This window comes from Mesocricetus auratus, unplaced genomic scaffold, assembly GCF_017639785.1.
Source record: "Mesocricetus auratus isolate SY011 unplaced genomic scaffold, BCM_Maur_2.0 Super-Scaffold_4256, whole genome shotgun sequence".
NCBI classification, from domain to species: Eukaryota; Metazoa; Chordata; class Mammalia; order Rodentia; family Cricetidae; genus Mesocricetus; species Mesocricetus auratus.
In genome coordinates this window covers 87,506,310-87,520,253 of record NW_024429182.1, presented here as the reverse complement: position 1 = coordinate 87,520,253, position 13,944 = coordinate 87,506,310, and the positions used below count along the sequence as shown (strand labels likewise).

At 46.6% G+C, this 13,944-nt stretch overlaps 1 protein-coding gene and 1 long non-coding RNA gene across 2 annotated transcripts in view; one reads left to right on the top strand and one right to left on the bottom strand.

Annotated features, from left to right (window-relative positions):
* LOC121143878 overlaps positions 1 to 6,211 on the top strand; it is a 51,485-nt gene extending 45,274 nt beyond the window's left edge. The window contains exon 5 of the long non-coding RNA XR_005881166.1: positions 6,076 to 6,211. This is a non-coding gene — a long non-coding RNA (uncharacterized LOC121143878). The remainder of the gene's footprint in view (positions 1 to 6,075) is intronic.
* Positions 1 to 13,944, bottom strand: part of Galnt18 (polypeptide N-acetylgalactosaminyltransferase 18) — a 292,370-nt gene that overhangs the window by 146,246 nt on the left and 132,180 nt on the right. The window contains exon 2 of the mRNA XM_005075674.4: positions 5 to 197. Within this exon, the coding sequence (XP_005075731.1) occupies positions 5 to 197 (193 nt within the window). The remainder of the gene's footprint in view (positions 1 to 4; positions 198 to 13,944) is intronic.

Below are 13,944 nucleotides of genomic sequence, written 5' to 3'. Positions count from 1 at the left end.
TCACCCACTGGGTCTGAGGTCTGGCAGGGGCCGGTCGAGGGGTAGCCGGTCACTGAGGTAGGCGTTGTAGCCGTAGTACTGGAACTGCTTCAGGGCCACACGCCGACCTTCGGGGCTTAGTTCCTGACCCCAGTGTGCAAACAGGGAGGAGTCCGTGAAGGGCTCAGCCTCTGCCTCTTCAGGCTTGGCAGGAGCCTCTGGAGAAAGAAGGGACAAGGAGACAGTGGGTCAGAGTGTAACCCTGTATATGCCAACACCAACCCCTTCCCCTTCCTTACCTAAGCCCTTCCTCAATGAGTGGGTAGAAACTAGGATTTTCATGGCTCCCAAAGTTCCATTCACCTGTGAATCTGCCATACCATCCACCCAATAACCATCACATTCAGGGATATAGAAATACACCCAGCAGAGGCTGCCAAGAAATGGATGGTTATAAGCCTGACATATCAGCATAGAAATGCTCTTTTCAAGGCTAGCCCTCTGCCAAGAATATTGGCTCAGTCTCCTAAGTGGGCTTCTGCTTCTTTCCCAGCCTGCCCTCCTGCACCACTATAGTCCTGGTCCTGTCTACAGCTAGTCTACATCCATGTCCCAGGTGTCTCTGCCTACCCAGACAGGGACGTCCAGAGGCAGGTAACAGACACCTGCCACACACTTGTGAACTGCTCCCTGGGCATCCCCCTCAGGTTCAAAGGCAGCTCAGGGTTTCCCAGCATCTCCCCAGGCACACGGAGGGGGCTTTCCTGTCTGGACCACTGGCTCTGCAGAGATTCACATGGTCAGAGATTCAGATTCTGTTCCACCATACAATCACCAGTCTCCCTAAGCCCATGCCTCCCTTCTTTCCAAGTGGAGATCACAGATCTGAGACCCGTGAAGACTGCAGAAGATAACACATGAAGTACTTATGTGAGTGTGTGTCTCCCAGTGAACACATAATCAATGGGAACCAGGAGTAGTGGCAGGAGTTGGTCTTTCAAACCCTCTTTGATACCCAGTAACAGACCTTGCACAGCTTGTAGGCCAAAACTTAAACTAGTGTCCTGGGGCAGACAGGAAAACCGCTTAAGGTGGTGACAGTAAACAGAGATGCCTAGGCCACTGGTTATGCTTCCCTCTGTGTCATGAACATATAAGGTGGAGCCCAGGGCCTGGGACCAGACCAAGAAGTAAGAAGTAAGCCAGGACCAGGAGAGGCAGGTGGGGCACCTGTTGGGTCCCTTCAGCTGTTTGTCTGGAGCTAGTAGATACACAGCATACCTAACGACACAAGCTGGAGACAGGGCCAGGGTACTCAGGTCTTCATGATCAGGGGCCTCAATGCTCCAGATGTCCACCTACTCTTAAGCTACTCTACTAAGAGTTGATCTGGGAAGAGTGTCTTTGCCTCGTTCCAGAGGGAGACTTCAAGGTCCCAGGATCTCTGGGCATACCAGAGGACTTCAGAGGCAGGAAACTGGCATAGCTAGAAGTGTTCAGCAGTTCAGAAAGCAGACCCAAGCAAGGTGATGCAGGAATGAGATGCAAATGAGAAGAGACGGACACAGACATAAAGGCATTCTTAGTTGCCCACCAGACTCCCAGGGGGAGCTTGCATAAGAACGTCTCCTTTGGGGGCTCTGACCACCCACTAGCTCAGAGGTGTAACTCATTAACATTAGACAAGTCTGAGCCAGGGCCTTTTCCTAAGTATGCCCACACAACCCTTCATCTTAAGTGACCCTCCTCAGAGAGAGACACAGAGCACCAGATATGTGCATGGGGTCACCCAGGAGGAAGTGGAAGAGCTAGGATGATTCCATCCTAGCAGGTTCCCTCATGCCTCCCCCCACAGTGGATCCACCACTACATTTTATGGCTGTTCATAGCAGCAGACCAGGACCCACAGGACAAGGTGAGTCATCTCATTACCAGTTTCTTTTTTGTTTGTTTGTTTATTTATTTGTTTTGTTTATAAGGAACATAAAAGAAAACTCAGGTTAGGATCTATTGAAAAGCACAGTATGACCCATGCAATACATTTCTGAGGGGTTTTAAGATGTGGGAGCCAGCCCAATTCCAGAATGCTCCATTCAAGACTAGGGTGCACCTGCAATTCTCCCCATGAAGCCTGCTTTCATGATCTTGAAGGTCCTCGTTATCTCTACAAAGATAGATGACTCATTTGTTCAAATAGGGGGTAGTAAAATCTAAATCAGTGAGCCAACTGAATCATATAATATTTAAAAGAAATGGAGTTTTATTGCTCTCAAATGCCTAAATGGATATTACCAAGTAAAATGAGATCAGTTAATGAAAAAATTATGATTCACAATTAGGCCTGTGTTGCATAATAATGTATTACAAACAGATTGAAGACAGAGGTTACAGCACTGTGTCCCTACCTTGTTATTTGGTGTGGGTACAAATGACAACCACCATGAAACCAGCAGGCTCTTAAAGATGAACTAGGGGATTGGGAGATGGGGTAGTGATTCAGCTGGTGAAGTGTTTGTTCTACAAGCATGAGGGCTTGAATTTGATTCCCATGTCAAAAAGGAACCAGTTGTGGTGGCATATGCTTATAATCCCAGTGATGGGGAGACAGAGACAGAAAGTGCCTTGATGCTCACTGCCCAGGCAATCTAGCCTACCCGCTCAGTTCCAGACCACTGAGATACTGTTAGAAAAACACAATGTGAATGGCATCTGAGGAGTGACACCCAAGGTTGTCCTGTGGTCTCAATGCATATGCAGGCACACCTGCACATACACGTACCCCCTGTGCAGGTGCACACATGCACACACATGACAACAAGGAGGTAAGGGAACTAGGAAAGCAGTATTTGTTCCATTTTTATATTAAATACTAAGTTAGCATACAATATACTGTTACATGATGGTATTTTCATACATATACACATCAGTGTACTTTGTTCTTATCCTCACCCACTTCCACTGCCCCCCTCAATTCTCCCTTCCCCATTTCTGGCTGGACCTCTTCCTCACCCAAACATTCCACTTGTCTTTTTTTTTTTTTTGGTTACATGTGTGTATTTCAGTACCTTCTTCTCCTCAAGACCACCTCCCCCTCCCCCATAGGCCCTTTCATGTATTTCACATGCACCCCATATATAAATTTAAATCCAGACCCAACATTTGAGAGGAACATGCCACATTTGTCTTTCTGCGTCTAGCTTGTTTCACTTAACGTAATGACCTCTAGCTCAATCCACTTTCCTGAAAATGTCATGATTGCATTGTTCTTTATGGCTGTATAAAATTCCTGTGTGTGTGTGTGTGTGTGTGTGTGTGTGTGTGTGTGTGTGTGTTTCTTTACTTACACATGTATCCAATCTTGCTAGGGAATTCCAGAATCTTTCTGGGAGTCTCATTTAATGGGTGAAAGAAGCAGAGCCTGCTGGCAGGTAGGAGTGTGTAGTAGGGAAGGCCTTGTAGGGGCTTGTGTGTGCTCAGTTGCTTATCTCATTCACCAAACCAGTGACTACGTACCCTCATGCTGGTGACAGACATTTCTCCAGGGGCTCCATGTAAGGTAGTCATAGCTAGAAATCACCTCTATCTCTTAGAGTTCTGGGGTAAGTCCCTGATGCCTAAGAATCATCCAAACAGGACAGCACATGGAGCTGCCACCCCAGAAAATGCAGACAGAGAAGGAAGGAAACTGTACCCCTCTCTTCTCCTGACCCTTACCCTCTTCCCTTTTTACCTCCTCTCACTCTTTCCTTCTTCTGCTCCCCCACCCTTCTCTCCACACCTTGAAGGGATTCAGAATCAGAGGGAGCCCAGTGATGGATCCCCAAAATCTCTCCTCCCAGATGATTGGTACAGAGGACAATATGGTGGGTAGATCCAGTGTCTCCTCCAGAAAACTGACCCAAGTTGTCTTTGGTGAGTGTCCCATTAAACTACAGCTCCAAGGGATCAGATGTTCTCTTCTGTGGACATGAGCACACATGTCACATATACTCACATAGACACATAAATACTGATGGGGGATGTCCTTCTGTATATATGTTTCTCTTATTAATTGATGGCCAGTAGTCAGGCAGGGAGTATAGGCAGGGCAACCAGAAGAGGAGAATTCTATGGAGAGGACACAGAAGGTGAGCTACCAGGGAGATGCCATGTAGCCACCAAAGGAGTAAGAGGTCTGGGCATTCTCTGGTAAGCCATTATCATGTGGAAATATTTAGATTAGTAGAAATGGGTTAATAGCTATGAGAGAGCTAGCCTGAGCTGTTGGCCAAACAGTTTATAATTAATATAAGCATCTGTGTGTTTATTTGGGACTAAATGGCTACAGGACCAGAAGGGACAGAAACTACATCTACAAAATACCAACTTCCATCTTTTACAGGTGAAAGTTAAGCATCAGATAGAGACAAAGATGACACTGAGTGTCTTGGATACAATTTTTAAAGTAGGCTTCCTTTTTCTCCCCTCCCTCTCTTTAAAAACAATTTTGCTGAGACATAATTTATATATCACAATGCTCACCCTGATGAATGTCCAATTCAGTGATTTTTTTTAGAAAACCCTTCTAATTCCTTTGGAATTGAAAAGCAAGGGGCTAATTGAATGTCTAGAAGCAAACCATAGTCTCAACAGCTTTCATTGAAGTCCTGTTGCCTGCTTCCTGCTGGTAACAATTCACCCTTTCCCTAAAAACCTTGATACTGGGCCTTTCGGAGAAACCTAGACTGGGTTTATAGTTCTTCCCAGTAGGACAAGCTTCATGAACTACCCAAGGAAAGCGGTCATGTGCAGTCAGTGTCCAGACCCTTCCTTCAACACAGGTTCACTGTGAAGCACCCCTGCCCCACACCCCTAGCCTAAGAGGTGATCTCTTCTTCCTCCTGCTAACATCTGGTCTCAGGTCCAAATTCTAGCCTTGTCCTGGGCCCAGATGAAGCAAGGCTCTGAGACTTGTTGCTATAAGATCCCACGTTTATTATTATTCTAGAATTCTGGAAATGGGAACGTGAGAGGGTCTCATTGATTTAAGACCAAGTTATGGATATGTTTGTTCCTCCTAGGATCTCTGAGAGAATCTATTTCCTGCCTTTTCCAGCCTCTCTAGGCTGCCAGGTTCCTAGCCCATGGCCCTTACTCTCTCTTTACAGCAGCAGGTCTCTCTCCTCACAGAACACTGGCCTCCTCTGCTTTCCAGTATCCCACTCCCTCAGAACATTACAGTCATTCAAGAATGTGGTCTTCTCAGGCTGCTTTCAAGTTCAAGGTCAGTGGGATTAAGCATTCCACTTTCATCTGCAGCCTGACTTCTCCTTTTCATGGAGGCTGTAATGTCCACAGATTTCAGCAATGCAGACAGGCAGATTTCTGGGTGGCCGGTACTCTGCTGACACTGTAGAGATCAGTTGATCGGGATCCACCTCCCTTCACTATAGAGAAGATGGTTGAAGACTCTGTCCCAGGGCTGCAATGAGGCAAAGGATCCCTAGCTGAGAGTTGTTGAGTCTACTGCTACCTCAACCCCAACATCCACTGTGACCACCCAGTGCAGTTGGTCAGGAGTTGGTCAGGGCTGCTTTCTACAGTCAAAGAGCAAGGTAGAGGAATCAGGCCTTGCATTCTGGGAGAGAACCACAAAGGTGTGATCGTACAGCCCCAGTCAGGTGGGTTTGAGGTCAAAGGGTTGACAGGTGTTAGCTGGGGTTCTTGGGAGAAAGCTGAGCTCACTCCAGGGACATGACAACTGCATTTCCCAGCAGATGAAGCTTGTACTAACTTGTGATGAATCTGTAGCCACCCCCCACCCCTGCACTGAGGAATTCTGGGTATGGGTATGGCTGAGCTCACAGCCAAGATGTCTAGTACAGGTGGGGCAGCCAGCACCTGGTGTGTACATACTCACAGACAGGGAAACAGAGGGGACCAAAACTTATGTACAACAAAGCTACTATGCAAAGGCTCGAGTTTTACCCTCCAAGCTGATGAAATAAAAAGCACATGCAAAAACTTCATTTTAGGGAGTGGTGAATGAATGTATCTCAGGAACTTGGATTTATGAGCACCATTACTTACTTCTTTAAAACTGCCCTTTACTCCTAGAATTCTGCCGGGGAGATATAATGAACTCTGAAGCACACACCATCATTCTCCTTCCTTGAGAGCTGACAGCCAGGAGGAGCTGAACACCCAGACTCCTAAATATACACCTCACGTTCCCACATAAAACACTGAGTGTCCACACATTGGTTTCCTGGGATGAATTTGTTGGACACACCCTGCTGGCCTTTGAGGGCCACGCTTCTCCTGATGGGGATTCACATCTATGGGAGAAAGACATGGGCCCCACAGGAGACCCTTTCTCAGCACAATTCTGTCTGAAGTTCTGGGACATGCTGCAAAGGGAAGCCCGCAGCCCCTGGTACCCAGCCCAGAGTCTCCTATTCAGTAGGGTATGTGGGTATGAGGATTGTAGTCTATGTATTACAGGTGATGCTGAGACTGTGGGCCCAGGGTCTCACTATGAATACCATGGGGTGACATGGAAGGGGTAGGTAGTGAATGCCAGTGGGAACCAAAGGCCTGCTCTCTAGTCCTGACTCTCTGGTCAGCCCCACACTGGGCAGGGATGGCATGCCATCCTCTTCTTCAAGCCTCTGTTTTCTCATCTATAAATACAAGGTGATCACGAAGGTCCTTCATTCCTAACATGTCACTGGGTTTAGGTCACACAGACATTTGGATCTCTAGCTCAGTTCTTCATGCCTAGAGAGGTTAAGGGACTTAAGTGAGCCACAGAACTAGGAAAAAGTGGAAAACAGAACTGGAAAAGCTCACCATTCCTGGCTGTGTTCCTTCTATCACCCACAAAGACCCTTAAAGATAGCTATGGCCTCTGATAAATGAGTAACTATTTCCAATATGTCTGAGACAGCCAGAAGAGAGCCCACACCCAGGGCAATCTGGCAAATTCCTTTCTGCTTCCACAGCTCCCCACAGGGCAGAGGCCTATGGCCAGGTCTATAGGAAACTCCTACAACTTGATGCCAGGCTAGCAGTAAGGTGGGCTTTATAAATGCATTGGAGAAGGGTCTTGAATCACTACCTGGGCCCTGGTGCCACTTTGCTACACTTGCTGGCTGTATACGTGTACACAAATATTCACATATACTTGTGCTCACACTTGCGTATGCACATGCACACCCCATACCCTCATGCACACACAGGCATGAACCTGAACGTGTGCACATATTCATGCACATTTCCACATGTATACATGCATACCCATGTTCACATATACTTTGTGTATGTACATGCTCCTACAAGTATAATCATGTACAGTGCCACACAATGTATATGTACACTCATACGTACATGTTCTCACACTTGAATGTACATAATAGCATACACACATGCACAGACACACAGTTACAGCCTGCAGTAGTTCCCAAAGATTTGACTGAATAGTAGATTCTCCTGTTCTAAGTGGCCACTCAACACATGCAGCAAGATCACCAATAGCCAGCTACTGCAATGAGCAGACAATAACACTACCAGTTTTACAAAAGTTCAACTTGAGCTGAAATACTTTGGGGCTGTACTCTGGCTAAACAGTTCACAAAGGAACATCCCAGTACAGTTTGGTCTGAGCCATAGCCTGGTGAATCTAGTGTTTATTCACATGTGCCTGGGTACCCAGCCAGGGCAGTTGAGCTGGCCATGAATATCAACAGCTGTTGGCCATTGGACATCTATTCATGATATTTCTCAGTTGTAAATCTCCCAACCCACCAGCCACGGCTGTATTGCAGCATGGAAAAGCAGATTTGTCTGCCATAGGCTTTGAAGCCACGTCAAAGTAGCCATCAAAGGAAACAGCCAATATTCAAACAAAATCCATTTCTCAAGCATGACAGTAAAAAATATATATATTTATCACATGAAAGATGCAAAACTTGTATGATGTCTTGATGCTGTATTAGTCATGCAATGTGTACCCCCATGGAATGTGTGCAAAACCTGTCATGCCTATAATTTTGAAGAAGGTGGGGGGTATGAGTCCTTTTCCTCTAGCAAATTCTTGATTTCCCAGCCTAGCCATGTTGCCTGTGCACCAGAGGCTGAGGAAGGAGGCAGACATGGCCTACAGCCAGACAGGCTCAGCAAAGGGCTGGACAAAGGATCTGCATGTCTGAGATACAGTGAATGGGCCCTGTGCTTATCTGCTTCAGTCAGCTGTGGGCTTTGAAGGACATCCATGCTGATACTTATGCAGAAGGTCAGACAAGACTCCTGCACTGAGTCTCAGGATTATCCACACTCTATACTTTCTTCCATTATTAAGACTTTACAAGTGCTCTCTCTCTCTCTCTCTGTCTCTCTCACTCTCTCTCTCTCTGTCTCTGTCTCTCTCTGTCTTTGTCTCTGTCTCTCTCTGTCTCTGTCTCTGTCTCTCTGTCTCTGTCTCTGTCTCTGTCTCTCTCTCTGGTATGTGTGTGCACACACTCACATGGGATAAGTGGGAGTGTTATGTGTGCTTGTGTGCATGCATGTATGTATGTGGATGGAGATCAAACATTGACCTCAGATGTCACTCCTTAGGTGTCATCCACTGTGTTGCTTCTTTGTGTTTGTTTTATTTTGTTTTTTTTTTAGACACAGTCTCTTACTGTCTTGGAACTCACCAAGTGGGTTAGGCTAGCTGACCAGTGAGCCCAGGGATCCTTCTGTCTTGGTGATGGGATTACAAGCAAACTACCATGTACAGTTCTTGAACATAGGTTCTGCAGCTCAAACAATGGTCCTCATGCTTGCAGGGCAAGAGGTTTACCAAGTGAGCCATCACCCTAGCCCTTTAAGTACTCAGCACCATTAAGCACCCCAACACACAATACCAGTGAGGGCCAAGGCCTCCCAGATTCATATCTAAGGTAAGTTCTCTGGTCAGAGAGCTTGCAGACCTCAGGTTCCCCCTCCACACCCTGCCTCAAGGTTGGGGTTGGACCAGAGAGGATGATCTGACACACAGCCTTAACAACTGCTCTTTGGGGTAGAGACACAGACTTGTGTTTCTTGTCCTTTCACCTGGGTGATAGACCAGAAAGTGGTTGAACTTTGCACATTGGTAAAGGCACACTGACTTAGGGTGCTTTTTCTGTGTATCCTTACACAGGCAAAAAAATAAAATTCTATGTGTTTAGAGTTATGGACAGCATGGAGCCCACTTCCCAAATTCAGCACCAGCCAGGTGTAACTCTGTAGAGTCAGCATAGCACAGAAGTTAAAGGCATGACCTCTGAACCACTTTGCCGGGTCTGGGGTCTGTCTTCATCCCTCGCTATCTGTGTATCCTGCCATAAACCTCTAAACCTCTCCATGATTCAGTTTCTAAATGTGGGAAACTTGGAGCCATTGTAGAAACTGCTTTCTGTGGGGTTTCTACAGGGAGTGCGTAATTTAGCAATAGAACCATCACATTCTCTGTGGGCATGCCTTGGCTGTTTAGTATTGTGACTGTTACTGGTCAAATGCTGTGCTGGGAACTGAGGGTAGAATGATGAGTGAAGGTGTGGTACTTCTTGCGATGACTGCTTGTCATCTTCTGATCTTCCCCACAGCATCTTCCACAAAGGAATTTAGAATCCTAGGTAGCTCATCCATCCTTCCAGTAGACTGTGTGCCCTGGGCTGAGCAGCCTAATGAGGCCTTTGGAAACTCTGCTCCAATCCTAGGCCCCATCTCTGCCAAGTCGGGAAGCCCAGGTCATGGGCATCCTAGCTCCCCCTGGTGGGGTCCACTGTATCCAGGCTGACTATGGAGGCAGGAGAGTTGGGTATGTGGGCATTCATTGTCTTCCTGCCCGCTGGTCCATCAAATTTGTATCCCAGGACCACTACTATAGTTGGGATCTTAAATGCCCCCCCAGAAGCCTATGGATTAAAGGGTTGGCCCACAGGGTGTTGCACTGAGTGGTGCTGAGGACATTCAGATGGTAAAGATTTGTGGGAAAGTCTTAGGTCTCCGAGGATCTGCCCTCAGTGGTGCCTGTGGGCCCCAGCCCCTTTATCTGTCCTCTCTTTTGCTCCCTAGCCACAAGATGAGTAGCTCTGCTCTGCTCTGCTCTGCTCTGCTCTGCACTTCTACCATTGCTGTGCTGCTGCTCGCAGGCCCAAAGCAACTGTGCTGGCATTGGATTCTCCAACACTGTGAGACAGAACAAATATTCTCTCTTTGTAACTCCATTTTCTCAGGTATTTTTAACAGCAATGATCACTAGCATGCCCCCTGTGACTCTGCGGTTCCACAGGAAAGTGGTTCCTGATGGCTTGAGTCCTGCTCCTCCAGGTTGCCCAGGATCCTGGTGCGCATGACCCAGTAGCCATGGCATCTTGGTAGCCATAGACGTCAAAGAAACATAGAACACTATCACAGAGCATCCAGGGGACTCAGAGTGGCCTAGCAGCGACAAGCTGCTGTTTGAACGTGTCAAGCAGGGCCCCAGACCACCTCATGTACCCGCCCACTCTGCTTGTCTCATATAGCATGTAGCACACTTAGCTTCTTGGACTGTGGATTTCAGAGAGGCCATCTCCTTCCTAAGCTCCTTGCCTCCTATAGGGCCCCACACAGGGCATGGAATTGTGGGACAGCATAAAAACCAGGTGCACAACACCCAGGGCCTGCCTTTTCCTGAGTCCTCCCTGAATTTCTTGACAAGGTTCTGCTCAGCACAGTGGGCTGGGAGGTCTCCCAAATGCATCAGTACCACATCCAGAACTAGGGGGGCCAGGAATCCCCTCCCACACAGTCTCCAGATCACCCATTTAGCCTTAAGCTACAATAAAAAGTATATTTCTTGTACTACACTTGCAACACAAACACACACACACACACACACACACACCTCTACATGGAAAAACAACAGTTTACAAAACAATCATTATCAGCTTGACTAGATTTAGAATTGAATAACCTAGGAGACACACCTCTCTGGGTCCATCTATAAGGGTATTTCCAGAGAAGTTTAATAAGGAGGTATAGGTGTATCAGTTTGACACAATCTAGAATCACCCTTGAAGGAGAGTCTTAATGAGGGATAGTCTACACCAGATTGGCCTGTGAATGTGTCTTTGGCAGATTGTCTTGACTACAATAATTGACATGGGAAGACCCAGCCTAGTACGGTGGCACTAGTCTCTGACTTTGGGTCCTTGACTGTGAGTGGAGAAATAGAGCTGAGCAATGAGCATGTGCATATTCACTCTCTCTGTCCCTGCTTGTGAATGTGATGTGACTAGTTATTTGAAGTTCCTTCACCCCAACTTCCCTGTTTCAATGAGCTGTAACTAGAATTGGAGCTGAAATGAATCCTTTCTCTTCTAGGTTGATTTTTTTGTCAGGGTATCTTATCACAGTAACAGCAATGAAAGTAAGACAGACAGATGGATAGACCTCTCTGAATTCGAGCAGCAGCATCCCATGGGCTGGTGTCTCAGGTTGAGCAAAAAGCAGAAAGTGAGCCAACATCAGCATCCATTACTCTCTACTACCTGTTTGCAGAGGCAGTATAACCAGCTGTCTCTGCCATGCATTCCCTGCCATGATGGATTAGAACATCAAACCGGAGACAAAATAAGCCTTTCCTCTTTTTAATCTGCCTTTGTCAGATATTTTTTTACAGCAACAAGAAAGTAATGGGTGCACTATATATGACAGATGTGAGACCTATTTTGTTCTCGAATATTCTTTAAGAAAGGGGAATGCTAGTTGTGTACTAGTTGTGTAACTAATTTCATGACCCATTGATAGGCAGTGACCAATTATTGAAAACCACTGATCTAGATCAGAATAAATGCTAAAATCCCTGCTCTCCCTTCATATTATTTGAAATTTAACAAATAAATATCACTACTGTAAACACAAGCAATGGCCATTTTGGATGATGTTATTTCAAAGGGTACATGACTTCTAATTGTCCCAAGATTCTGATGTAGCACCTCAGGGAAGAAAGGAGGATCTGCCACACATGCAATAAACATATCTAGGGTAGCAATTTTTTTCCTTGAGCAATAATGTAGCCCAGGCTGCCCTCAAACTTGGAATCCTGCCTCAGCCTCCTGTGTTTTGCTGAGATCACAGGTAAATGCCACCATGCTCAGCCCAGGGCAATAGGTGACCCCTGAGAGAGTTTAGGGATCATTCTTTATAAGGACACTCCCAAATCTACAGGGAGGTCCACCATAAGACACTCCCAGGTCCACAGAGACCCACCATAAGGACATTCACAGATCCACAGGAAATCCACCATAGAGACATTCACAGGTCCATGGGAGGTTCAGTCATGAGCACACTCACAGATCTGTGGGAGACTCACCATAAGGACATTCACAGATCTGTGGGAGATCTAACATAAGGACATTCACAGATCTGTGGGAGGTCCAATCATAAGGACATTCACAGATCTGTGGGAGTTCCAATCATAAGGGCAGTCACAAATTCATGGGAGACCAGACTGGTAGGCCTTCAAGGAAATTTCTAAAAGATTCAGGGAGGAAACTGTCTCACCACCTGCATGTCAGTGCCCTGCTTAATAACTACACTGTGTCTTTGACTATAATACATGGGAAACATATTTATTATCTGTGAACATAGACAATATGTTTACAGAACATCTTCCTCGAAAGTACAAGAGGCAGGATATAGGCATTCCTGTGTTCCTGCCAGGTATGTGTGATGTGTGTGTGTGTGTGTGTGTGAGAGAGAGAGAGAGAGAGAGAGAGAGAGAGAGAGAGAGAGAGAGAGAGAGAGAGAGAGAGAGAGAGAGAGAGAGAGAGAGAGAACCGCTGGGTCTCTGGACCTCACTGGCATGCAGATAAACCATCTCAATAGTCAGGGGGTGCAGCCTTGTCACAGCCTCAGCTTGTACCACTCAGCACCCCAGGAGCAAACCTCCTTTTATACTGACTTCTGGCCAATGCTGCCAAACCCAGTCCTTCACAGCCCAGCCCTTTTTTATCCAGAGGCAATATTATCAAGGCTCATCTCCTAGCTTCTACCAACAGCCTCTGTACAGAGCAGAAGCCACTATGCTAATGTAACAGCATGATGGAGACACAGAGAAGGGAATTACCCTGTGAACAGAGCAAGGCCAAGGCCCAGCCAGAACACACAGATGCATGCACACACACCTATACCTGTGCAAGCAGGACACAGACAGATACAATTCCTTAGCTGGAGCTGGACCCAGGATCTCAACATAGCTGCACAGCATCTTAGAGACAACAAGGGAATAAAGCAACTAAGTACTGATTCCCAGGCTTACCCTGAACCAGTCCTGGATAAAATCAGTTCAGTTTTTCTGCCTTTGTTTTATTTATCTTCCCAAGTGACTCTAACATACAGCCATGGTTTAGGACCACTGGACTGACTCCAGTCTGAGAATCCACCTCACAAGCTCATTAAAATGTGAACTATCCCAGATGTTCCTCCCATCCCTGAAGGGTAATTCTCACCACAACATGAAAGCCACTCCTGCCTGATCTACAGGAATCAGTGTCCATTGTCAACACCTCAAGTCCCAACAGCCATGCAAGCTCAGTGCCACATCATCTGATCTGATATCACCGTTTCCTTAGAAAAGCATGTCACCTTCTTTCAGATGGAGTAAGACACTACCATTACCTTCCTTCCAAGAGCCTTTGGAAATTTAATAACTTGTGACTGCAAGGTCTATTTTCTTCATCTAAGCACCATGGCATTTTATCTCGATCCTGGAGTCTCTAAGCCTGCCCCTCCCCCTACCTCCTCTAAGCCCGATATAGAGGGTTTTTGGACATCCTTATGTGAGAAAGAGAAGGCTGTGTCATTGCTGGGCTATCTTGGTCCCTAGACCTCAGATTCTCAGCTCCTGCCCTCATCCTCTCTGCCCTTAAAACTCTTAAAAATAGCCAACTCTTGAGAAGCCCCGTCTTC